The 27,414-nt window shown below is 32.5% G+C and overlaps 2 protein-coding genes and 1 long non-coding RNA gene across 3 annotated transcripts; all 3 read right to left on the reverse strand.

The window, feature by feature from the left end:
* Positions 1–3,903: 3,903 nt before the first annotated feature.
* On the reverse strand, positions 3,904–16,697 carry LOC111696854 (glutamate receptor 3). The gene is made up of 19 exons (XM_023466603.1): positions 16,646–16,697; positions 14,998–15,111; positions 14,188–14,282; positions 12,821–12,915; positions 12,294–12,349; positions 12,081–12,141; positions 11,453–11,491; positions 11,325–11,362; positions 11,195–11,261; positions 10,408–10,495; positions 9,765–9,843; positions 9,457–9,526; positions 7,685–7,792; positions 6,587–6,655; positions 6,214–6,291; positions 5,743–5,835; positions 5,436–5,507; positions 4,707–4,779; positions 3,904–4,009 (listed from the first exon to the last, which is right to left on the reverse strand). The coding sequence occupies exons 4-19, from the start codon at positions 12,908–12,910 to the stop codon at positions 3,954–3,956; spliced, it is 1,137 nt and encodes a 378-aa protein (XP_023322371.1). The 5' UTR covers positions 12,911–12,915; positions 14,188–14,282; positions 14,998–15,111; positions 16,646–16,697; the 3' UTR covers positions 3,904–3,953.
* Positions 16,698–17,076: 379 nt separating this feature from the next.
* Positions 17,077–18,353, reverse strand: LOC111696876 (uncharacterized). Its single transcript, XR_002764181.1, has 3 exons — positions 18,305–18,353; positions 17,965–18,085; positions 17,077–17,186 (listed from the first exon to the last, which is right to left on the reverse strand). It is a non-coding gene; the product is annotated as an uncharacterized LOC111696876 (long non-coding RNA).
* Positions 18,354–20,388: 2,035 nt separating this feature from the next.
* On the reverse strand, positions 20,389–26,387 carry LOC111696856 (uncharacterized). Its single transcript, XM_023466604.1, has 8 exons — positions 26,282–26,387; positions 23,843–23,969; positions 23,259–23,335; positions 22,927–22,957; positions 22,454–22,602; positions 21,715–21,840; positions 21,142–21,194; positions 20,389–20,503 (listed from the first exon to the last, which is right to left on the reverse strand). Exons 1-8 carry the CDS (start codon positions 26,285–26,287, stop codon positions 20,416–20,418), a joined length of 657 nt encoding a protein of 218 aa, XP_023322372.1. The 5' UTR covers positions 26,288–26,387; the 3' UTR covers positions 20,389–20,415.
* Between the last annotated feature and the right edge of the window lie 1,027 nt (positions 26,388–27,414).

Raw genomic sequence — 27,414 nt, forward strand, 5'->3', positions numbered from 1 at the left:
AAGATGACAAAATAACTTTCTTAATACTGGGTATTTTCCCACGAAACATGACAGTGCAAGGCGACTTGAAAGTCGTCTTAATCTAAGAATATATCTGTGACATATCTAGCCATCAACCTACTTTAACATGTATGATTGTTAAAACAATAACCACAAAATTCTCATAATTCTGGCATTTCTTAAATGTGGTCTGCCTTTTTTGTGCTGTCAATATAAATGGAGATATTAAGAATTTTGTTCAGTTTCAATTTTGTTAATCAAAACCAAAATTATTGAAATCTGATCGAATTTCTTCATATCTCCAGTAATATTGAAAGCACAAAAAATGCAGACCACATTTTAGAAATTTGTGATTATTATCTCTATAATGTTACTTCTAAAATTAAGTTGACGAATAAATGCAGCAAATAATATCAAAAAGAAAAGACGAAGTTCAAGTCGTCTTGCTACTGTCATGTTTAGTGGGACACCCTGTATATTCAAGGACCAAATATTTCTAACATTTCTTTTCTTAAAAAACTAAACTTACATATCAAATTTAAAATAGGTTTAATTAAACTTGTTATTCTGTCCCTGGTGAACCACGATATTATTTGATCAAGATTATTCAGTCCTCTACAGTTTACACAGTAAATCACAACAGAGAAAACAAAGAGATGAGGAAATGTCGTCTTCATCTACAAATATTACATACTTCGATATAAAGTCTCTTCGTTTAAAATATGACAGAGAGAAAGTGCAGGAAACCAATAAAAGTGGAGAAAAGACTGAAGCTTAAAGTGATATAAGATGAAAAATTAAATAATTACAATTTACAAATATCACAAAATGTTCCATATTTCATCAAAACACTTCAAGCGTAATTTCCCTACATGGAGAGAGACAATGCCTTGATTCACAGCTGTACCCTTGAAACCTTTATATTATCAATATAGAGCCTGTCTAGGGTTAGAAATACGAATAATAATAATAATAATTCACAGCTGTACCCTTGAAACCTTTATCTTATCAATATAGAGCCTGTCTAGGGTTAGAAATACGAATAATAATAATAATAATTCACAGCTGTACCCTTGAAACCTTTATATTATCAATATAGAGCCTGTCTAGGGTTAGAAATACGGATAATAATAATAATAATTCACAGCTGTACCCTTGAAACCTTTATCTTATCAATATAAAGCCTGTCTAGGTTTAGAAATACGAATAATAATAATAATAATTGTGTAAAGAAACAACAACTGAAAATAATCAGTTTTCAAAATTATATGCATTAATAACTAATTCATATCTTGATCAGACATAGCTTTTGAGGGTACCATTGGGAATCAGGCAATGCCACCTTTGCATAAAGAAGGGTCACTTGAAATTACGCTTACAGTCCCTTTGAATAAGTCAATAAAGCTTAAGCCGAGTAATGTTTAGATAAACCCGACCTTATTTACCTTAATACGGAGCTAATAACAGAGCATGTCAAAGAGTGAATATAATTTCAAATGGAAACGAATTTATGAACTATTTGATTCAATTATTTCAAATATTTTCTACAAGTTGACATAAATCATTTTTAAGATAAACATATAGTATTTCTTTATTAAGATTAAAATAAAAAAGTTTAAAAAAATGAAGCAGAATGTTATCCCCTGTAGTTGGCCTTTTCTCCCCTACGTAAATAGAAAATATATGTGAGAATAACCAGGGGTAAGGTTCACATAAAAAAAAATAAAAAATTTAAAACAATAATTGAAACTTTTATCAGGCAATATTATTGTTTATGTGAAAACATCAATAATATTTTTGTCTTTATATGGACGGAAAAAGTGAGTTCCATCTTAACAATAAAAAAGATAGTGAAAACGTTCACCAACTAAAAATGGTTATTCGTATTATGTTGAGAATGCCATTGTCATTCTAATTCAAATTGTTGATTTCTCAATTTCTTTTTGTTAAAGAAAATATATAAATATATAAATATAAATTTAGTTTAAGAAGTTTTATCAATGAAATCATTTTGCATTCAAATAAACGGTTTAAATTTTTTCTTTCGCACAACCATGTAAAATATGATAGATAATATCATGGATTAATAATGTTGACAATGAAAAATCTTATAACAGCTGTAAAATGAATTTTTTTCGATTTTTAAAATTCAATATCTCGATTTATGAAACCAAAAGAAATAACTTGCACCTAAAATATATTAGAATTTATAATGCCAAATAGTGTTTCAATGGTGCCGCTATAGTGTGTAACTATCGTCTTTACATATATCCATCCACTATTTTATTCCTAAGTATATTTTATATGCATTTTACGACTTTAATGGGTCCTCTAGAGTCAGGTCTAAAGGTAGTATAGAAGAGGTTTCCTCTAAGCAGAAAGGGTTTCCGCTATACAGTCTAGTAGAGGCTTCCACTGTACAGTATAGGTTTCCGTTATACAGTACAGGCTTCCACTGTACAGTATAGGTTTCCACTGTACAGTATAGGTTTCCACTATACAGTAGAGGTTTCCACTATACAATGGAGGCTTTCGATGTACAGTATAGGTTTTCGTTATACAGTAGAGGCTTCCACTGTACAGTATAGATTTCCTCTATACAGTAGAGGGTTCCACTGTACAGTATAAATTTCCTCTATACAGTAGAGGATTCCACTGTACAGTATAGGTTTCCGCTACACAGTAGAGGCTTCCACTGTACAGTATAGGTTTCCTTTATACCGAAGAGGCTTCCGCTGTACAGTATTGGTTTCCGTTATACAGTAGGTTTCCACTGTACAGTATAGGTTTCCTTTGTACAGCATGGGTTTCCACTATGCAGTATAGGTTTCCACTATATAGTAGAGATTTTCCACTATACAGTATAGGTTTCCACTATACAGTAGAGGTTTCCACTATACAGTAGAGGTTTCCACTATACGGTATAGGTTTCCACTAAACAGTATAAGGTTTCCACTATGCAAAATATGTTTCCGCTATAAAGTAGAGGTTTCCACTATACAGTATAGGTTTCCACTATACAGTATAGGTTTCCATTATATAGTATAGGTTTTCACTATAAAGTAGATTTCCACTATACAGTATAGGTTTCCATTAATATACAGTTGAGGTTTCCACTTTACAGTGGAGGTTTCAGGTTCAGTTCTATTCTCTTTAGTGTATGATTTTTGGACCCCCCCCCCCCTCCTTTTATTTTTGTGCACGCTATCTTAACTATTTTTCAACATTAAATTATTTTTCATTTTAAATTATTCCAAGGTAGGTTAGGCTAAAAAAATTTCTGGACCGAGCGCTGCGGTTTGGATTGCAGGCTAGGGGGCCGAATGCTGCAGCTAGGACAGGTTAAACGGCCGAGCGCCACAATGAATCAGAAAAAAATGTTATTATTATGATGCTTTGAATAAAAGTTCTTTGTTAATTTCTATGTACATCCAGTTTTGGAAAAGAAATTTAGAAAAAAAACTATTCCCTCTTATATTTTTTCTACTTTCTTTGAGAAGTCAAACCTTATAGAAATCCAACGTATAGAAAATACCTCGAAAAACAATGGACAAATAGCTGAAAAATACCTCAAAAAACAATGAACAAATAGCGGGAAAATAGCTGGAAAAATAGCTTTATCCTCCGCATTGTTGATCAGAGAAATAGAAACCAACAGAAATATATGGTGGTTAAATATCTTGATATTTACATAAGCTGGTGTAGTGCTAAAATATACTGGATTTTTATGAAGTCAAAAATCCAGCATTATTAGGTCACTCAAAGCAGAAATTTGTATCAATTATTTTTTCTTTTCCTTCAAAATTGTAAAATAGGGTTACAAAAACACAATATAAACAAAAATAGACTCAGGAACTTTTTTTGTGAAGAAAAAACTATTTTCAAAGAAAATTAAAACATATGTAAATTTCTTTTTTATTGACAAAATATAACATTACATGAAATGGATGATTTTACGTCTTAGTTTTCTTAATTTTAATGTTTTCTGCTCCAGCTTCACCGATAAATCCTGGTTTCAACATTCATTATTCAATTAAAAATCAAATTTAAAAATATCCCATTAAAACATGATTCATTTACAAAATATTAGATCTTGAAGGATCTGAAGTCAAAACGTTTATGTTGTGAATTTCGGGATCAAGCATTGATCTCAATCTTATGCAGATCTACATGTAATTGATTTATGTCCCCTGATTTTGGGATCAAGCATTGATTCTCAAATTTAAAAGTTCCCACATAGGATATCGAGATCAAGCATTCAAAATTAACAATATCTACACAAAAGTTCCAATCTCTGAACACTTCCCTCAAACTCGATTTTTTATATCTTTCAAACCTGATTGTGTTAATCTTTGATAGTTTAAACTTTGACTGAATTGTACCTTTCAGGTTTCATATTGTACATTAAAGTATATATCGAAGATCTTCATCATCAGGTTGCAACGATTTAAATATTAGAAAATTAGAGTTTGAGGTAACTGTTAAGTTCCTGTATGAGAAGAATGAAATAAATTTCAAGATTTTTTATTTCTCGATACTTTTTGTACATAGTTTATTTATTTGAAGAGGTAGGGAATATGATAGGGTATTAGATTGAGAAAAAAATGTGAAAAAGTGAAAGTTTTCATCTCTAATTATATTTGATTGATTGACTTATTTGTGATAATGAGAATTTATGTACAAGATAAAATCAATGTAAAAGTTTCCTAGAAGAGATACGAAATATCCAATCCCAAGAATCAAGTAGGCAATAGCAATATGTTCAATACTCAGCTTTTTCTAAACAAAATAGCAATATGTTCAATACTCAGCTTTTTCTGAACAAAATAGCAATATGTTCAATACTCAGCTTTTTCTAAACAAAATATTCAAAGCATGATTTATTTTCCAAAATTAATGACTATTTTCCAAGCAAAAAGTTCTAAATGTTCTAGCCAGGAATTAAAGGCAACCACAAAAATTTGTAATCTGGGAAAGTCAGGAATTGGGAAATTACTTTATTCGTACCGACCCGGCCCTATCCCTGTACTCATAGATTAATAACAATAAAGATAGAACACTAAATGTCGTATTTTCAAGATTTAGGGGTTTTTCGATCGCAATAACCCTGAGGCTGAAGCCCAAAGTAGTTACTTGCATGCCGCGTTGAATTACAAGACAGAGACAGAGTATGCGCGTAACTCCTTTGGGCTTCTGCCTCATGGTTATTGTGAATGGAAAACCTCTAAAGCTAGAGAAAACAACATCTAGTTTTCTATCTGTATTTTTATTAATCTATGCTTGCACTGTACTGTGATTGCAGATTAGTTATGCTACAAGATCGGCTTTATTTCATATTAAGTGATTTTCACTGTCCTATAACTGGACTTTTATTTTTGGTTTGGAGCGTGGATTGGAAATTGATGCGGTTGTCTTCCCTCCCTCGTTGAACCGACCTGATCAGGAACAGACAAATCAACTTTTCTCGCCCCACTCAGAGTATTATGGATCTTTACATCAAACCCTGCCTGCAAGCAATAATAAAAATTACGTAAATTGACTGAGTACTCGCCTCAAAATCTAATTGTCTAACTCTTTAAATCCGCATCTTGATGTCTCAGACCGTTGATATTTCAAACTATGCTAGATCAAACAGTGAAACGTTACACCAGAAAGTTAGAAAGATATAGGAATAAGACAATTTGAGATTGAGTTAAGTAACTAATTCCTTTATTTCTAGATTTAAAAAAGTTTAATTTTGACCTGGTGGCTTATAAGGATATGCTGATTGAGTTCTTCCTCCCACTTCGATCCTTTCTGTAGAACCCAACCAGTATAATACGGTCTTACTTCCTCCTCAAATAATAGTTTTTATTTTAACATATATTTTCATACAGAAGTGATCTAGACAAATGCGCAATTGGAAAGTGTTCTACATGGGGGGGGGGGGGCGCGAAATAGTTTGTGGATTATTTGAAGCCTTGTCAAATATTTAAATATTTGTATATTTGTATTTCTGTGATTAAACATGCGTGTTGAAAGTAGAATTTATTTTACAATTTTTATATCAGAAATTCATTATAACTTACGAAATAATTGGTAACGTATCCAAATGGGGGCTATGAGGATGACCCCCCCCCCCCACCCTCCTCTCACGATTCTCAGGGTTTTTATTCCCCAATGCCCCCGTGTAAAGTTTCAAAAAGTAACAAATTCCTGTAAACGGCCCTGTACCTTACTGAAGTAGAACATGGGCCCAGGAAACTCTTCTTGTAATACTTTAAACTCTTTCATGATATATAAGATATTGTCCTAAACATTTACAAAAACATATATTACTTTAATAGTTTACATAAACATATATTAGTTTAATAGTTTACATATACTTATGTTTATTTGTATGTGCATTGTACAATTGCTATATAATTCTTTAATAATTCTTTAACTACAAATTTTGCTGAAATTAATGAAATATAAAAAATCGACATTTAGACACAGGCATTTATCACGTCACATTTATGCATATGAAAATGGCCTCAATTAATTAATTAAATGAAATTATAATTAGTAAAAAAATCACTGTTTATTTATTATTTGACTTCTTTACCTTACTATTCAATATCACTCTTTCTGTATTTTTCAAAACACTTTTTATCATAGAAATTTCATCATCCCCCTGAAATGCAATATTTTTGCATTATGGAGAATTTATTTGATATCAGTTCAAAACCATTCAAAACTGAATTTAATTAATATTTGTTAAATATATAAAATATGGCGGTCGGAGAATAGCGGAGAACCTTTGTTTTACTGCGTTCTTGAGCTCTTACTCAGCAATTATACAACGGGAAATAATATAACTAGGACCGAATGTAATGATTTGGAGAGGTCGCTGAACTACCAACCACCGGTTCAAATCCTCATAAATCTTTAACTTTGAATTAGGATTTGAATCGGCAGTGGTTAGTTTAGCCACCTTTCTCCAATTAATAAAATTCCGTGCCAAATAATAAATAAATCCTTTTATTTTATTATGTATTGCTCAAGGGCGGTTTCAGGGAGGGTGGTGGCAGTCCATTACCCCCCCTCCCTGAGTGAAATTAGGGGGGGTTGTACCCCCCTGGACTCTTACAAAGTCATTCCTCATTTAAACTATCATTTTTTAACTATGTATATGAATATTAAAGTTTACTTGAAAGTGACAACATTGTAAAATTAACATTAGCAAGATTTAAGAATATCAACATGAAATAAAAATAATTCTCCCTTCATTAGAATAATATGATATGATATGTATAATGTAAATGTATAAAATTCAATCAATATTTTTTTATATCGTTTTTAGATAAATAAATGGATTATTAAGACATTTGCCTGAAGTATAATCTACCATGATGTGCAATTCTAATTCATTATCTGTATTAATAATATTATTATCTTAACTATTTGTATGTTGACCCAGCCGGGCTAGCCCGGTCAGTTCATTTTTACCTGTTTATAAATAAAGTAGTTGAATATCGTTAATTGATCAGAACGGACGTATACAGAGCCTTGAGTTTTGGCTAGAGATTTAGTTAGAGAGAATTTCATTAGACTGTGAGTNAAGGTCACTTCCTTAGATATAAAAACCATTTATTAATCCCCCCCCCGCCACCAACAAAGAACTCACATTTACAAAATGGCGGATATTTTTTGTTTAAACTACCTCACTGTTGGAATATTGTTCTGCATTTTGCATTGCTTTAACTTGCCAAGGATCCGGAGAATTTACCAGGAAATCATACTCCCAAGAGGAATCCATCACGTGTATAACCTTTTTTTTTAAATTAAAAAATATTTATTCACCCATAAAATAAAGCTCATGGCTTATGGCTCATTCATGTATATAATTAAACATGGAATTGAGTCTTTGTCACAAACTATGATTTTCTAATCCTTATATCTTTGTAATCCAATGCTGTAGACCTTAGATATTTCAAACTATGATTTCTGTTAGATGAAACAATCTAAGTTTGAAATATCAAAGGTTTACACCATCAGGTGGAACAAATATAGGTATTAGAAAATCAGAGTTTGTTACAAAGATTCAATTCCTTTGTATTAATAAATATGAGAACTGAGAAGCTGTTCTGATTATTGCTTTATAGCTAGTTATCTATATCTGGCCAAACGGCTGGACCGTATTGGCTGATATTTTTAGGAAACCCATTCGAGTATTTTAAAATTCCATTAGTTTCTCTACTTTAAAAAAATTAGTTTTCAGGGTCAACCTTAGTTGCTTCTTAATGTTTTTGTTTATAAAAATAATCCCAAACCCCAAACGCTGTCTTTCACCATCTATGATCTCTGTACATAGATCAATTTCTTAAAATGTAGTAATCTAAATCAATATAATAAATCTCTTCAATCATATGTATCACTGCAAACTAGACTGAAGGACAAGAGGCCGAATTTAAAGAATTTGAGCCGCGGTTTAAATTTAAGCCGCGGCTCAAATATGGTTGGTTCCACTTAAATTTGTATTCAATTTTACAAGATTTAAGCCGGCGGTCAATTAAACCCGGTTTTTGAGGGATTCATTAAATTCGGACAAAGGTAACATCACAAGGTAACATCAAGGTAAGATCAAGGTAACATCAAAAGGTAACATCAAGGTAACATCACAAGGTAACATCACAAGGTAACATCAAGGTAACATCACAAGGTAAAATCAAGGTAACATCAAGGTAACACCACAAGGTAACATCACAAGGTAACAACAAGGTAACATCACAAGGTAACATCACAAGGTAATATAACAAGGTAACATCACAAGGTATTACAAGGTAACATCACAAGGTAACATCACAAGGTAATATTACAAGGTAACATTACAAGGTAACATCACAAGGTAACATCACAAGGTAACATCACGAGGTAACATCACAAGGTATCATCAAGGTAACATCACAAGGTAACATCACAAGGTAACATCACAAGGTAACATCAAGGTAACATCACAAAGCAACATCAAGGTAACATCACATCACTTTGATTTAAAAGTGTGAGAAGAACAAAGGAATTGAATCTTTACAACAAACTCTGATTTTCTAATCCCAACATCTTTAGAACCCAATGTCGTAAACCTTTGATATTTCAAACTTATATTATTTGATCCAACAAAAGTCAAAGTTTGAAATGTCAAAGATTGCGACGTTGTAATCCATAGATATAGGGATTAGAAAATCAGAGTTTGTGACAAAAACTCAATTTTGATTGAAAACAAAGGAGATTTGAATCGTGGAATTTACTTTAGTTTGACGTGAGATAGATATATATATTTGCTATAGCTGGCCAAACGGCTGGACAGAATTGGCTGAAATGTTTTTAAGGAAACCCATGGATACCCTTGGGGTCACATAGACTAAAAAATTTCAATTTATTTTAAATCAATTTTTTTTCTCACGGGCAACCCCGGGCACTAGTATGAAATACAACCTTATTTTCTCGATAAATATTTTCTGAAGTATCAATCGCATTTTCATACGAGGGTTTCATCATTATAGCTCTAAAAATATGAGATATGATTATTAAGAAAAATGTTTTACTTTTTATTTACGTGAGAAATGTAAACGGTATTCCAAGTCACTCCCAATTTTTAGGTTTAAAAACAAGATATTTTCATAGTTTTTGCACAGAAAAATGGTTTAATGGTACCGTTGTGATTCGGATCTGCCACTCCTTAAATGGAGAATCACTTAAAATCACGAATACAGTCCCTTAATATCTTATATTTAATATTGAACCTGAGATTGCATGAGAAAAAGAATCCAATAAGACTAGAGCAAAGAGCCCAAGTTATCAGTAGAATACTTCCAGACCAAACTGAACAGTACAATAAGACTAGAGCAAAGAGCCCAAGTTATCAGTAGAATACTTCCAGACCAAACTGAACAGTACAATAAGACTAGAGCAAAGTGCCCAAGTTATCAGTAGAATACTTCCAGACCAAACTGAACAGTACAATATCATCGTGTTTTGCAATAAAACTAAATGAATTTTTTTATCCTCGAAAATTATTTAAAAAAGGTCTTTTTCATAGTTCAATTTCTTTTTAGAAACTTTTCTGTAGTCGCTTTTGTTTCAAACAATTTGTAAAAAGGGTGTATTAAGATTGAAGATTTCTTGAGTTGCGAAACGTCGTGTTAAAATTACATACCACCAAACTATAGAGTACAAAAAATGTTTCAACAATAACGTGTACGGATTACTAGGTAATTAAGAAATTTTAGAATCATAAAACCAAGAGACTTATTTAAACAAATTTTAGAATCATAAAACCTTATTTAAACAAATTTTTCGCAAAATTCAGTTTTGCCCAAAAAAAGTTGATGTAATTCTTTTTCTTCCATTCTTGATTTTCATAGTAACCTAAACTTTATGTCTTACATCTGCTATCCTTTATTTTAAACCAGTCCGGCATTTCTTCAGCATTCAGCATTGCAACAGGCAACAACAGAACCATTACTCTATCAGGCTAAATTTTGAAATAATTTTGTTAAAACACTAAACTTATGGTTTTCCAAAACTTAGTTGTTATTATGGGAATTTTCAGACAAATTAGAATATTTTTGATAATTTTGTGTGTACGTTGTTGATAATTGAATACCTTGAGGCTCAACCTGTATTCCTCGATATATTTAAACCTTTGAAATAATCCAATATTATGTGGATTACTCGATGTATTAAAGAATTATTTAATGTCGTCTTTTATTAGATATATTTAAACCTTTGGAATAATCCAATATTATGTGGATTACTCGATGTATTAAAGAATTATTTAATGTCGTCTTTTATTAGATATATTTAAACCTTTGAAATAATCCAATATTATGTGGACTACTCGATGTATCAAAGAATTATTTAATGTCGTCTTTTATTAGAGCAGTTTCTTTCTAGCTTTAGGACGGACGCAATAATTCAAATTCAAGCAGATGGGGATACTCGTCAATTATTCATATACGCTGCAACATTTATAAACGTTTTACGCTGAAAAAAGTACGTATTTATGCAGGCGCAATTAATCGGTATTAAAAGTGAGGACAAACATTCATGACGTTCAATGAGGACGCACTCGCTCTTAAATAATAGGATTACAGCACTGGGTTGCAAAGTGAGGTGCCGGAAGAATATGCGAAGGTATTTAAATGAAACTATTGTGGTTTGATTAAATGACCTGTTTGTATCCCTGTAATGTTGCAAGGGAAACCACCGCCAGCAATACAATTGAAACAATCAAAGTACTAAAAATTGTTTTTTTTTTCTTCTGCTATTTTCTTTTAAAACTGTTAATGCTGAGTACCTACCTAACCCAGATAGCTATCCAGCTTGGCACATCAAAAACCTTTATTACTTTGAATTCTTATTTACCATGATTAAAAAAAAGTGGAAATGAATTTCTAAAATTAAATAAATTAATTTTAAATAATTTAACCTTGACAATGTTTAAAGAAGGAGATGATTCACCAGGAAACTAAAATTTACAAATTTAAACTTTCCTTCATAGTTTCTAAAAATTAGTAATTATTGAGTATTTTGAACCAAAACCTTGAATTTCCTACTTTTAAAACAATTCCTTAAACTTTGTAGTTTTTGTATTGTTAAAGAATTAAGGGTTATCTAAACATGTATTCTAGACTGCAACTTCCTAAACAACAACAACTTTATATAAAGCATAACAAAAATCACTGCTGTATGATATTGTGTGATCGTTGTATTTCAAGAATATTGCTGAGTAAAGGAGGTTTATTTTAAACATTTTGAAGTCATAGGTCTAAACTTTTGAATGAAAAGGTGCTGATCTACATGCACTTGATGCCAATATCCACAGTGGCAACTTATAAATTTCAGAGATAAGTGCTTGATCCCTCATGGTACACACATCATGGGATATCCAAGAAGTTTAATCCTTATGATTTCACATGATTCGGATAATTACTTGATCCACAACATAACAGTTTTGAACTCAGGTTAATTATAATATGGTGTAAAAAACTCAGATCCTTCCTCCTCGGCAAATTTATTTCTCTGATCTAATTCATGTCATTATTTATGAACCATACCTTGGAAACCCAATTGCTGATGTCAGTACCTACAGGAGAGGAATAACTAATAAACTGACCCCTAAAAATATTATATTTTTTACCCCAGGGTGTTAGAGATAACTTTACACGGCGATTTGAAGGTTTTGTTTTACCGGTCAGTTAGACAACACTATAGATTTTACAATTTGAGATTTTTAGTTGAATTTGATTTACAACCAACCTCAAACCTACCTTTCCAATGTGTATGAAATATATGTAACACCAACATCTGCTAATCCATACCCGACCTAGTTTATTTTCAGTTATCGTAAAAATTAATTATTATAATAAAACTATTCACCCATGTATATATGTATATATGTTAGTTATAGCCAAAGGGTTGGACCAAATAGGCTAATTTTTTTAATGAACACACGAGTACCTTGAGAGGTAACACCATAGATAAAGATAGATTGCGCATAAGACGACATTTTTCATCTTGAAAGATATAAATGTACAGAGATGTTTTAAAGATATTCCTATTACATAGATTAACTAGGTCGGTTGTGAACATTGGCTGTTCTTATGTCATTGAGTACTTGTGGTGTACATGAGTTCTGTAGAGAGAAATTTAGGTTAGTTTAGTCCTTCTCATGTCCTTCTTCAGTTCTCGTCAATATGATATATTGCTCAGTGAAATATTGTTGTTCAAATAGTTCCATTCCCGGAGTTATTTTACACGCCAGGCACTTGTCAAAAATAATTTTCCATAAATATACCTGTCCAACAACCCCAGTCCATAGATTTGTCTCTGGGTTGAAGGTACCCCAGGTAAACTGAGCATCAGTAAACTCAGTTCTCAAATTCATTTTTTCTAAAAAACAGATTTAATTGGTTAAATATAAAAATAAGGCAGACTTCAAGAATAGTTCTATCCTAAGATATTTAAAACTACATGGAGAAGGGAGCAGGGTTTGTTTACATCCTACTACTGACGTATTGATGACACAGCTGTTGCTAGAACTAGCTTTAAAGTATTGAAGGAACCCTAGTTTGGTTGGTTTAAAGTATTGAAGGAACCCTAGTTTGGTTGGTTTAAAGTATTGAAGGAACCCTAGTTTGGTAGGTTTAAAGTATTGAAGGAACCCTAGTTTGGTTGGTTTAAAGTATTGAAGGAACCCTAGTTTGGTTGGTTTAAAGTATTGAAGGAACCCTAGTTTGGTTGGTTTAAAGTATTGAAGGAACCCTATTTTGGTTGGTTTAAAGTAATGAAGGAACCCTAAATTGGTTGGTTTAAAGTATTGAAGGAACCCTAGTTTGGTTGGTTTAAAGTAATGAAGGAACCCTAGTTTGGCTGGTTTAAAGTATTGAAGGAACCCTAGTTTGGTTGGTTTAAAGTATTGAAGGAACCCTAGTTTGGCTGGTTTAAAGTATTGAAGGAACCCTAGTTTGGTTGGTTTAAAGTATTGAAGGAACCCTAGTTTGGTTGGTTTAAAGTATTAAAGGAACCCTAGTTTGGTTGGTTTAAAGTATTGAAGGAACCCTAGTTTGGTTGGTTTAAAGTATTAAAGGAACCCTAGTTTGGTTGGTTTAAAGTAGTGAAGGAACCCTCGTTTGGTTGGTTTAAAGGCACTTTGTACAAAAACTGTGTACTTCCAAAATTTCAAAATTTAAGGAAAATATTATTTTTTTTTGTTTGTTTTTGCAAATATTTTGGCATAGTGTAAGAACAGCAAATGTTTAGAATAAACTTCTCAGATTTTTCGGAACCACTAAAATGTCCAAAAACCTTAAAAGTATTTTAAAATCGAATGAAACTTTGTTCCATATACTTTAGTTAAACAAACAACATAAATAAAAAAGTAAACGTTTACGCGCTGCCTTGTTATATTTTTTTCCTATTGTTCACAATAAACATTTTCTAATATCTCAGCGCTGCTTTCATCGGTTATAAAGGGTTACTTACAAAGGGTGACACTGTAAAGACGACCTGAAACTCATATAATATAACGATCCCCAGGTTAAAATAAGTCTTCTACAAGTTTACGATTGCAGAGAACCGTGAAAATAAAGAAATGTATAGACAGTGTCAGTTCCGTACTGTCGTCTATGATGATTCGTCCACTGTGGGTAGGGGGGGGTTTACCTATGTAAGAACTGAGGAATAATCCTTCAAATGTATCAACATTCACTTTCTCGTTTTCATACAAAAATCTTGGAGCATAGTTATTGTAGGCAATCCTAAAAATTCATATTAAATGTGCCCCCTTCACTCCTTCTGAAAAAACAATCCTCCCTTGACTATCTATCTATATTAAACTAACCTAACCTGAAATAGGATAATCACGGGTGGTTGTACTTGTACTGCAGTGGGTTCAGAAGAACAAGGAATTGTTGAATTGTGCTGTTTTTTTTTGTTGTTTTAAAAAACCCTCGGTTAATTTATAAAGAAGTTTAAAAAATTAAATTTAATTTAAAAAATATATTTACTGAAGAAAGAAATTGAAAAACTTGTCATGAAATGCCAAGTAGGACTTTTCTCCAAGGTTGGCGCAAATAGAATTTTAATAATCCCACAAAAAGGCATTAGCACTAAAAGCATATTTATGAGACCGACTTAAAGGGACTGTCGGCGTAATTAAACCGACTTAAAGGGGCTATCGGCTTAATTTAAACCGACTTAAAGGGGCTGTTGGCGTAATTAAACCGAGTTAAAGGGGGACCGTCGGAGTAATTTAAACTGACTTAAAGGGACTGTCGGCGTAATTAAACCGAGTTAAAGGGGGACCGTCGGAGTAATTTAAACTGACTTAAAGGGACTGTCGGCGTAATTTAAACCGACTTAAAAAGACTGTCAGCGTAATTAAAACCGACCAATCGATTAATAATGAGGAATAAAATTCTAAAAGATTGACACGGTAAACAATATTTGGTTACTTTAGGAAACTTATTTTACCTCAGTGTTTGTTGTTGAAATGAATTGAGCTCGTATAAATTCTGAATTCCACGACAGATAATCGAGGAATAGAATGAGGACCAAATACAAGGAATATCTTTACCATGAACATTTCTTGATATGAAACACATATTTAAATGTTGTTTTATCACAAATAGATCTTGTTTGCTTAGAATTTTCACCAGCTTCTGTGACAAGAGGTCTAAACTTATGTTGGTGAAAGCGTTCATTTATAATGATTCAACTTGATAACCCTTTGAGTGCTTGCTTCCTTAATTTAAGTCATCCCTGTTTGGTTCCGATCCCTGTTTGCTTCCGATCCCTGTTTGGTTCCGATCCCTCTTTGTTTCCGATCCCTGTTTGTTTCCGATCCCTGTTGGGTTCCGATCCCTGTTTAGTTCCGATCCCTGTTTATTTCCGATCCCTGTTTGTTTCCGATCCCTGTTTGTTTCCGATCCCTGTTTGTTTCCGATCCCTGTTTGTTTCCGATCCCTGTTTGGTTTCGATCCCTGTTTGGTTCCGATCCCAGTGTGTTTTGGATCCTGTTTGGTTCCGATCCCAGTGTGTTTCGGATCCTGTTTGGTTCTGATCCGCTGTTTTGAGGTTATTTGATTTGTTTAGAATTTAAACATTCTTTTAAAAGTGAATATTTACAAATTATCTTTTTTACATTTCATAATCTGAGTTCGTTTCCCTTTTTTCATTTGACAGTCAATTTTCTTGTTTTTTTTCATTTTTCATTTTTTAATATTGATTTTGATGGTTATTATATCGTTAGAACTGCAGAGGGTCAACCACCCAGTCCGAAGCTTATTTTCGAATGGAACCAACAACTATTTTTTTACTCTTTGAGGTTTGGAGAATCATCAACAAAGAATTTTTTTCAATCCTTTGAACAAAAAATAAAAGGATCAAGGGATTAACAAGACAAAAAGTTCTCTACTCTGACTGATTTTGAAAACCTTTTACGGCTAGCACCAGTTGGCATGATCTTCTTATCTATATGATAAAACAAAAATGCATATATATGTTGTGCATAGCCGGCCAAACGGCTAGACCGATTAGGGTGATTTTTTGTGTTATAGGCTAAAATAATTGGAAATTTTTTTCCTAATATTTTTAAAGATTTTATTTCCTCAGGCAACGCCGGGCCCTTCGGCTAGTAGTAACTATAGACTTAAAGAAACTAAGCATGTAAAGTACTACAGCTTTGAAGGAACGCGAGATGATCACTCTAAGAAATTTCAGATTTTCATCTAACAAAATTTGTTGGAGCACCGGACTCAAATACACCTTAGTAGAATCATTCGTCAAATTTTGTTAAATGTATTTTCAGTCCCCTTAATTCAAAGTTTGTTAGATGATCTATCAACAACATGACAAAAGAAACATGTCATATAACAAAGTTTGACACATGCTGAGAGAACAATGTGTAAGCTATTAACAAGTTTTGTTAGATTGTAAATTTGGAAAATATTCATCAAAATTTGAGTAATGAAAGAAGAAATTTGAAATATGAAAGAAGAACTTTGTTGCCTGATGCTAAAGACCAAAATTGCATTTTTTAGAGTGATGAAAGAATGTGAATTTTTAGTCCAATTTGTGCTTCGTGCAGTACAATAAAATAAATTATAAATTCCTTTTATACCTGAACAGTATTTTGTGAGAGGGCTGGGATACATGAACAAAAGAACCTTCTATATTAACATGATGAACTTTAATCAATAAAATAAGTTAAAAGACTATAGATGTAGATTTCAAGTGACGTATATACTGGCACGCTCGATTCACAATGGTACCATTTATAAAAGCTGTTTCTGATCAACAATGAAATTAAATATTTTCAATTCTTGGTTCTGTATAAAATGACTTGTGTATTTCTGCTTTAGAATCATGGTGAAGGAAATTGTTAGAATAGAAACTTCTTGAGCTAGAAAAATAACGATATATTCGACAATATTGATCTAATAAAGGGTTAAAGGCTACGGATGGTAATCGGGCACAGACCCTTTAAATCCTCGATCTTTCCTGAATAAACCAAGTCAAAAATATGTTCTCTGAAAACATCATGCTACCATTCCTAGACTAAAAGAGATGGTTTCTAGTTGTTGACCAATAAGAATGTAAAGTTTAGGTTTATATCCAGATATCCTAATATCTGAGATCTGAGTTACATCATCTTCAGAAATCTGGAAATATTTTTCATTAAATTTTACAGTTCAGAATTTATGAACAGGATCGAAAGAGGTAGTTGAACTGGGTCCGGCTGATTCTCTGATACAAGTATTGGCTCAAGCTCGGATAAGCAGTGTAAATGAATTAGATGAACTAGGTAGGGCTGGTTCAACTACCATTGTTCATGTTCAGATTAGCAGCGCAGGAGAAGCAGTTTTACCAAAGCTAGTTTAAGTAAATCTCTCTCATTCAATAATTCCCATCTCTGGGTTTGCTAAAGTACTTAATGCCTTTAAAATAAGAAATCTATATATTGTAGAGATCACAAACTAAGAATCCACAAGAGATGGAAGGATAAAATCCGGGAAGGATGAAAAGAGAATCCAGGAGCCAGTCTGATTAGAACCAGGAAGAAGAGAAGACCTTCAAGCTTAATTCTCAACATATTTATAGAATTTGTAATATATTTATATCCTAAGAATATCAGTAAATATATAATCTTCACAATATATCTATATATATAAAGTTGTAATCTCTATTGGATGTCCGACCATAACTCATGACCTCCTTGACTGATTTGCCTCAAATTATTGAGGGAGAACCACGGGAATGTTCTTAGCTTGCTTTTGAGATTTTTAGTTGAGTGAGTCCACTTTGATAGGGAAAAATAGCTAAAATCGTAATTTAATACCAGGTGCAATTAAACGGCGGGAAGAACCGAGGAACTATGAGTGAGTACTGAGTACCCTGGTCAAAGCTAGGTTCTCAAGCTTGTTTATAGCAATTTCCAACCTGTTGTAAGATAATAAAGATGCAAGTAGTTGAACTGATAATTGTAGCTGCAGCTTTCTCTAGCGCGGGCCAGTCCTTCATATAGAGCCTTTCATTTTCTGTATTGGAGATATCAGATCCACTTAAGAAAGAATAGAGTTTATTAGCATCCAATTAACATCTTTGAAACCTGATGTTGTATTCCTCCGATATTTCAAACTAGGAATTCTGCTAGATAAAAGTTAAAATAGCAAAGGTTTACAACATCATGGTGCAAAGATATATGGATTGGAAATCTAATGTTTGTAGTCTGAGGCAAGTTATCAATTCCTTTATTTTTTTTTGATTTTAGAAAACTTACATATTTCCAACATATATTTCAAGACAGTGTTCAGTATCACCGTGACTAACAGACAAATTCAGAAATTGAAAATAAATAAATATTTCAGGAAACAGTAATCCGATTTTTTGACCGACAGACAAATTAAGAAAGATTCTATTTGATATTTATGATGAGGACTTCGACAAAGCAGAAGTAACGAAAAACTGCCCTAAAATACTTCAGAAATATGAGTCAACGGTTTTTCACGGATAAGTACTTAATTGCTTTAAATTAAAAGTTTCTGCTGTGGGTTTAAAGGCAGTGACCGGCAATGTATGGTAGTTGAACTGAGAATGTAGTATTGTGGAGAAATTTCTTAGAATTCATTTGAGACATATATAACGTTTAATGATGTATAATTACCGAGTTTGAGCGCAAAGTCGACGTTCAAAAGCATCCATTTAGGTGGCTAAGTTTTGAGAATCGACTTTTCAAATTATTAAATATTGACAAAAAATGTAAAAAAGTACTACAGCAAACTAATTAGATGTTTAGGAACATATTTCTCAATCGAAATTTTCTCCATAAATCAATGTTAGAATCAATTATTTTTTTCATAATTATAATGAATTTCTTATTCTTTATAAATTTGATCGCAGATTTCTTCAAATTCTTTAAATGTCGTCTTTTCATTAAAAATTTCAGAAAATCTACAGAAAATGTTTGTGAACAATAAGACATTATAGAAACCAATAACTGAATAAGATTACTAATTTTCGATGATTATAGTTAACTTGTATTTTCTCAACCCGTTCCCAAACAACTAATTAGTGTACTGTAGAATTTTTACTACATTCTTTTTGAAACCTGATTCTCAAATTATTCCTCAAAAACAACAATCTGTGAGGATTTTAATGATTGAATTTGCTCTCTTGCTGAACAAATATTCACCGTAAAAACGTCTCATAGGTCTCAAATGATTCCTAAACAATTTCTCCACATACTGCACTCTCAGTTAAACTACCATACATTGTCGGTCACTCTCATTAAAAAAAAACTGTTTTATGTTATCTTAGCTTTTGATTTAATATTTGTAATTTGTCCCTAATGAAGGAGGATTTTATATTATCAAGATGTAGGTGTGATATATCTCCACAATACACAGTTGATAATGATGATAAGAAGAATAAAATCAAGAAAACCATCTTAAACATCAGAAATATATATTTATTATAAAGGTGCAGACTGCAGGGTAAGGAGTGAACATGGAGAAATGGCAATAAATATATGATTTATAAGTTTTCATTCAACAAAATCACTAAAAAGAAAAACCCACAAGAGTGCTGTTAAGTTTTTAATCAAAGCACAAGATATTTCTGGACATTTTTAATCATATTTTAAGATTTTTGGCTTTTAGAAGATTGTACAAAATCTAAGAAGTCTTATGTAGTTACTAATTCTACTTCGTATCAATTTTCTTTTATAAAATTATGCAAAATGTTGCTTCTAGCAGCAGATATAAGATATAAGCAAGCGTTCGTTAAGGAACTATTTGAAAAATATTTTAGGCATATATTTTCTGCCAAAGTAAAGATTTATCATAGTGCAATAAAAGCAAGCAATTAGAGAATACAGTTCTTCAATATGTTAAACTTCATATATTTTTGTAGATTCGCCTGAAAACCTAAAAAACCTAGAGTTAACTCTATTTACCATCCACGCCTCCCTTCTGAGGAATCCTGGATTAAAAAAAATCCAAGTCCTACTGTATTGTCCTAAAGCTTTGTAGACTGCACTAAAGTTTATCAGAAATAATTCAACTTTTAAAAAGATTTTTTCTATAATTCAGAATTCCAGTTTTCTCAAGATTTGTTTTGTCAGTTCAATGAACACATGTATTTATTCCCGTAAACCACTAAAAAGAACATGGACGATCGGGGAGGGGGGGGCAAGGGGTACAAAAAGAACATGGAGGATTGGAAACAAGTTTCCGATTGTGATTCCCCCAAAAAAATTAATGATAAATGAATAAAAATAAAATGATCACTAAAAAATCCGCAAAAAAAGCTGCTTAAATTTTTGATCGTTGCTTGAAATTTCAAGGATAAAAAATAACTACAAGCTTACATTCTTAAGTACTTTTTATTTCTTTAATCCTGATTAATACATTTTACAATTCTTTCACAAAAGGTAACATGAGAATTCCCAACAGGAATATTCTTTAAGATCCTCATCACTCTGAAAATAAATATTAAATTACTGTTTTTAAAATGTTTAGCTAAAATGTTTTGTTGAGTTAAGATGGCCTTATTTTGTAATTTATTTGAAATGATTATGAATGAAATAATTTTGAAAAGTAAACAATTTCCCCGGTAATATACATAAATATGATACAATTTCCCCGGTAATATACAGTGAAACCCTTAATAACGAATACATCGAAAGAATTCATCAATGTTTTATTCTTTACTTTCTGATAATGGAATGTTGCAGATATTTAGTTTTTTAATTAAATGATTATATGGAACTCTTTAAAACTGTTCCCACATATTCATGGCTATTTATTTATATTCGCAAATACTGAAAGTTACGAAATATAGTATATAACTCATTGAAAAATTGTCAAGACGACATTTGATAAATTCTTTCGATGTATTCGTTATTAAGGGTTTCACTGTACCTAAATATGATACAATTTCCCCGGTAATATACATAAATATGATACAATTTCCCCGGTAGTATACATAAATATGATACAATTTCCCCGGTAATGTACATAAATATGATAATGTGTGTACATATTGTACAATAAATAAGATGTGATAATAAATCATAACAACAAGTACAGTGTAGGGTGTACACTGTACATGTACTACCTGGGAAAGGTGTAGGCTACTCTCTCCCTACATGATTCTTCTTTATGACGAAACTAAAGAAAAAAAGTTGATACAGAAATATTAGATAATTAATACATTATAAGAATGCTGAAAATTATTCTTTGTTATGGCTTGCTCTAAACTAAACATATCATAAGATTAATTGTTTTTCACATTACCCATAGATGGTACCCACAACAAATTCTTCAATATCGCTCTCAAACTCGTTGAATATGAATAGTTTCAGGTTTAATATGGGTTTCTGATTCGAAGGTATTCGTCGAAGGGTCTCTTTTATTTTTTGAAATATGAAGAGTACAGATGGAAGAAAAATGGAAAACATTGGAGTGCATAAATACCGAAAAGGGAACTTTTAAGTATCTTTTGGATATTAAAAGGGTTTCCAACGCAAGTGGATTTTACAGCAAGCAAATGCTGGCTCTGTAATTTACGCGCAATTCCTTGCAATTCCTTGCAATTCCGCGCAATACGAGAACACTTGCATGCAATTCCGCGCAACGAAATTCCGACCGGGAACCCTATATACATTTAAAATAAATGAGTTCTACTGACCTGGGTACAGAATCCCTCATATTGAAGTGCGTGGATAAAATCTCCAGTAATTACAGCATCGTCGAAGTAGGTTGGGATAGAATCCACAAACTCAATACAGTCATCGCAGTAGGGAGGAGTAATGTCCTTAATCCAATTATTTTGTTTTAATCGATCAATTTCACAAAGTTTTGCTCCATACATAATTAGAAAAGAAGAAAAGAAAGACGTCTATCATTTAAAAAGTCAATGATACAAAACATGCAGCAGATATTTTTTCGAAAAGACAATTCACAATTTTCAGGTGTAATTTGGTTACCTCTTTGAAAATATTCTGTACAGATTTTTATCGAAATAGGTATGGGTCTGTCCTAGAGAACGATTTTTGGACCCCCCCCCCCCCTCCTATCAATTTTGTACATGACCACTATTTTCAATTGAATTAGTATTTATTCAGGGTTAGGTTAGGTTAAGACACTTTTTGGGCCGAGCACTGCAGCTAGGACAGGCTAGGGGGCCTAGCGTTGCGGTCACGGGTTAGGTTAAGTTAAGACACTTTCTGGGCCGAGCGCTGCGGCTAGGACATGTAAGGGTGCCGAGCGCTTTGGCCACATGTCTTACATTTAAGATCCATGAACAAAATTGATAGGAGGGGGGGGGGGGCGGGGGGGGCGTCCAAAAATCGCTCTCTAGGAAATTAACAATAGGTAATTTTTAGCTTAAACAAAATCCGGAAATTTTAAATAGTGTTAACTTTTACCTCTTTTATGAAAAGAGCAGTAGTTGTTGTTTCACTATCTTCTGGAGCAAGAGTTGTTTCTGTTGATGATTCGTCTTCTTCTACTTCAGCTGGACACTGATTGCAGAATAGAGACGGTCGGAAATATCCTTCCTCAGCTTCGAAGATGGCTGAAAAATTGTTTTATGCAATACAAAATATTCATCATGAGAAAAAGATAGAAGATATTCATCTCTTTCGTTCAAATAAAATTTGTTAATAGATAAGAGGGTTCATCAGTAGGCAGGCATCATTGTGAAATTTAGTTTTTGTATTTTTAAAAACATCAAATTAAAAAAACTGAAACTGACAAATTTTTGCTATCGGTAAAAAAAACGATAAACCTAAGAATTTAATTTTGCAAATGCAAGGAATTGTGGATCCCTTTAGACCTCTCAAGTGCAGTACAGTGACCACACTTCTAATTAAAAAACAGGGGAAACTAAAAAGCTTACCCTGGGCAATTGGTGGCCACAAGAACGTCATCTAAAATAGAAAAAGGTTTAGACGAACCAAAATAATTAATATTGTTCCCCAAAAATGTTAAAAACAGTTGAACCTAGTTAAAACTTTCAGAACACTATACCAGATACCAGGAAATGATTGCAAGCCTAAAACTAATTTTCGAACCCCAACTTTACAGTCTGATTTTGTGAACCTTTGATCTTTCAAATATCTTTGCAGGAGAAAAAGTTTGATATATCAAAGGTCTCCGACCTCTTGTTGCTAATATATATATATACGGATTGATAATCCGCTCCTTCAGAAAACGTAAAAAAACCCTAACCTCAACGGAGCATTCTGTATAGTTAAACTTCTTAGCGACCTCGCTACAGGTTTCATTTCGGAACTCATCCAACTGTCCTGAACATGAAATATATCATCCAACTGTCCTGAACATGAATATATCATCCAACTGTCCTGAACATGAATATATCATCCAACTGTCCTGAACATGAGTATATCATCCAACTATCCTGAACATCAATATATCATGAACTGTCCTGAACATCAATATATCATCCAACTGTCCTGAACATCAATATATCATCCAACTGTCATGAACATCAATGTATCATCCAACTGTCCTGAACATAAATATATAATCCACCTGTCTTGAACATCAATATATCATTCAATTTCTTGAAAAATGGTTTTTAAAAGAGGTGGTTTCTAATGGAAGTTTTTTTAACTGCATTCAATAAAAACTGAATATTCACAGGAACAAAATCTATAGATAATGTTTTAAATATTCCTGAAGTGAAGGCTTAATAGTAATCTTTAAATGAAAGATTAGTTAATACACCCGCCTAAATATTCGATTACTCTTTTCAAGACATCAACCTCCTTTTTTTCCTAGAACTTACTAACCTTGAATGGAGCTCTCTGATGCGAGCTCCTCTGAGAGCAGTTTTCCAATATTTCTGCAGCTCTCACAAGTTAGCTCAGCTGCTGATAGAGAGATGAAGCTCAACACTGTCAATATCTGACACAGATTCTAAAATAAGAGCTCGGTGAAGTAAAATATTTAAAAAGAAATATTGTACTTCATAAAGTGACCATGTAATAAATATCGGGTAACACAATATTCAGCAAAGCTGAAGTACGTTGTACACTATGTTTGTAAACTTCTACGTAAAACCCATAACTGATTTGAACTGTGCTTCAAATGAATACGTCCCAACAAACAAAAACCCGTGAAGAACACAAGATTATTTGGTTTATTTCACACGAGTGACCCGTCATTATCCCGTGATAATTCACGTGTTGTCGAGGTGATTGTCGACGATTTGAACACGGGTCTAGGACCGAGTTTTTACACGGCGAAAACTTGAGTTTATTTCACGAGATGAACACGGGATTTTTACATGGGAAAATTATTTTTCTCTCATCAACTTTAATTACATTTTTAAAAACCCCGAGAAAGGGGGGGGATACATAATTGATTTCTGATATAAAAATTTATTATAAAATATACTGTGTAAAAGTATATAACTATTACAAAATGTTTAGAAACTAAACATTTTAGTTTATATCTTTTACATTAAACATCTTGAACATGTAAACTTTAAACTTTTCTTATCACAATGTGATATTTCAAGTCTAAATATTGTTCAACTATGTTAACATATTCATAATTATATGAATTCCCCTTCCTGTATATATCTAAAATATCGATATTCCAAAAAGGGGTTGTTGAGAAATACAATACAAAATTCAATGTGAAACTTTTCTATACTATGCTCATGCTTGTTATAATCTGAAATATTTATGTCAGTTGAAATATTTCATTTTACTACAATAAACTTTTAGTTTCTAAAAGATGAGCAGAGACACCAAGTGTTGTGATTTTGCAACTCTGTTAAAAATGAAAAATGAAATTCTTCCCGTGATATCTCAAATATTTTACGCGTGATATTTACAAGAATTAAAATCTAGATAATTCTGGCATTCCATTACTCATGATTAACACGTTTGGAATATGCGAGAGCTTGCACTAGTATCTTTTCTACGAGCAGAACATGTGAAAAAACTTCGAGAATTGAACTATAGAATTATCTCAAAAATAGTACACGTGATAATTACGAGAATTAAAATCTAAAAATTCTGGCATTGCATTACTCGAGCTTAACACGATAGGAATATGCAAGATTTTGCACTGGTTTATTTTGCTACGTGTACAACATGTGAAATAACAACGAGAATTTTCAAAGAATATTTTCGCGTTTTTTACCCGTGTTGTACACAGGAGGAATCTTCAAGATTGTGAAAAGTAGATTTACCACGAGTAAAACACAAGGAGGGTACGTGAATTAATCACGTGAATTATCAACCAGTTCTCCATAATGCTAATCTCGTTGAAAACCTGTGTTTTGTTTGTTGGGGTAGCATGATTAGCTTAATTACGTGATATATAATGACGTACATCTTAATTACGCTTATTTTAACTGTGCTGTAAATACGTAATATGATTGTATTAATCATTATAGATAACGATGTAGGAATTTTAATTACATCGATTAACTTTAACTTGAAACATATAAACCCCAGATACACTAGTTGATATAGAGACTCAGCTTTGATTACTGCGAGAGAGTAATCCTGTCCTTGTTCTAAACAAATAAGTTGAAGATCGTCCCCATTGGGTTGGCATTGATAGTTGCACGCTGGTGTCCATGCTGACATTGATAGCTGATCGTGCCCAATGGTTTGGCATTGATCGATTTAGTGCTTGCGTCCCTATAGAGACATTGATAGCTGATTGCACCCATTTATGCAAAGATGGCATAGCCCAATTTACAATGGTACCCTAAAAAGCTTTGCCTAATCAAAAATGAATTAGATATTACATGTTTTGTTCATTTTCATTGTGGTTTCTCTGCTTAAGCTATTTGCTATTTCTAGCTTATTAGAAACAAAGAAGAAATTCACAGAAATAAACACCTTTGACTTTTTTATTTAAAAACGACGTTATCTTTCACATTGTTGATCTTATTAAGGTTTAAAGGGGACCGTTGTAAACCTGGTATTGAGATCTTAGCATTGAGGGTTACAAGAAATTACGCTCACAATCTCTTGAAACCATTTATTTTCAACAATAATGAGCTGGGTTTGTGTGCAAATTAAAAATAAATGTAAATTATAAGTGTAGATCTTCTGAAGTCTACCACATTTTTTATATTTAAGACAAATTAAGAGTTGAAGAAATTTATGTTCAATTTTTAAAATTTTAATCAGCCCTTTTCCTTATATACAAACAACCTAAGATATTGAACGTAAATATGAATTATTAAGAAAACGTAAGCCTACCTTCATGTTGATGAAGGTTGTAATAATACTGTGAACTGAACCTGGATTCCACCGGACCCGACATCTTATATCAGCGCGCACCCATTTTATATCTTTAATCTCCGCGCATCCATATTACGTAGAACTAGAAACTTAAATCTGGTGCAGGGATGTATATTGAAATATTTTCTTAAATAGCAAAATATCGTCGCCATGGTCCAAACAAAAATCTGGCATTTTAAACAAAAACAATTTCAAGGCAATATGTCCGTCCTTGTTTTTAGAAAGGCTCATCTTGCTTTAAACCGTTATTAACATTCCAGGATCGATGGTTATGGAGGGGGTGTCACGATTCAAATCCCATATTTTACATTTTTTATTGGATTTAGAAGTGTTAGATTTCGATCCCGATGGTATCTGTTCAGACTCAGGGTGAAGATAGGAACACAATACTACACTCTTCCCACTTCAGTGCCAAGATAAAATTTTATTGACACCATTTAGTTCATTCAAACGAAGCTTTCTTTCCTCACAGTCTTCCATAGTAGAGGGTGTCCCAATAAACATAAGAATTAAGGAATTCCGATGAGAGTTCTACGTATTATTTATAGCTAAGCTTCTTAATTTTTTTTAAAGTATAGGACTTCAACAATAATAATACCAGATAATAGGAAACTTTGAGTTGTAAATACAACATTCTGACTGTAGAAAAGTATTCCCATGTTTATTGCAACACCCTGTGTGAATGCAGACTGAAACTTTATATTTCAGAAGAGCCCAATGAACCCGAACCTTTCTTCATGTTGGAGAAAAGAAAACAATGTGATTAGGGCTGGGCGCTTAAAAAAGGAATTTAATTGACGAAAGAAATTTGAACGATCGTAAATGAACGAACAAATGAACGATCGTAAATGAACGAACGGATGAACGAATGAAAAAATGAACGAACTTTAAAAAATCCGTCGTTTAATGAGAGGAATCTGGACGTTAATCATAATCATAGCAGACGCGGCTTCAAATTCCATGTGGGGGGGGGGACCGGATAAAAAACTTAACCACGGTAAAAGATTAAACACTTTACATTTGCATTTTTTCCTCCTTCTCTTTTTCTAAATTACTTGGTGCTTTGTTTTTTGTGATAAAATAAGATATAT

This window comes from Eurytemora carolleeae, unplaced genomic scaffold (assembly GCF_000591075.1).
Source record: "Eurytemora carolleeae unplaced genomic scaffold, Eaff_2.0 scaffold249, whole genome shotgun sequence".
Lineage (NCBI taxonomy): Eukaryota > Metazoa > Arthropoda > Copepoda > Calanoida > Temoridae > Eurytemora > Eurytemora carolleeae.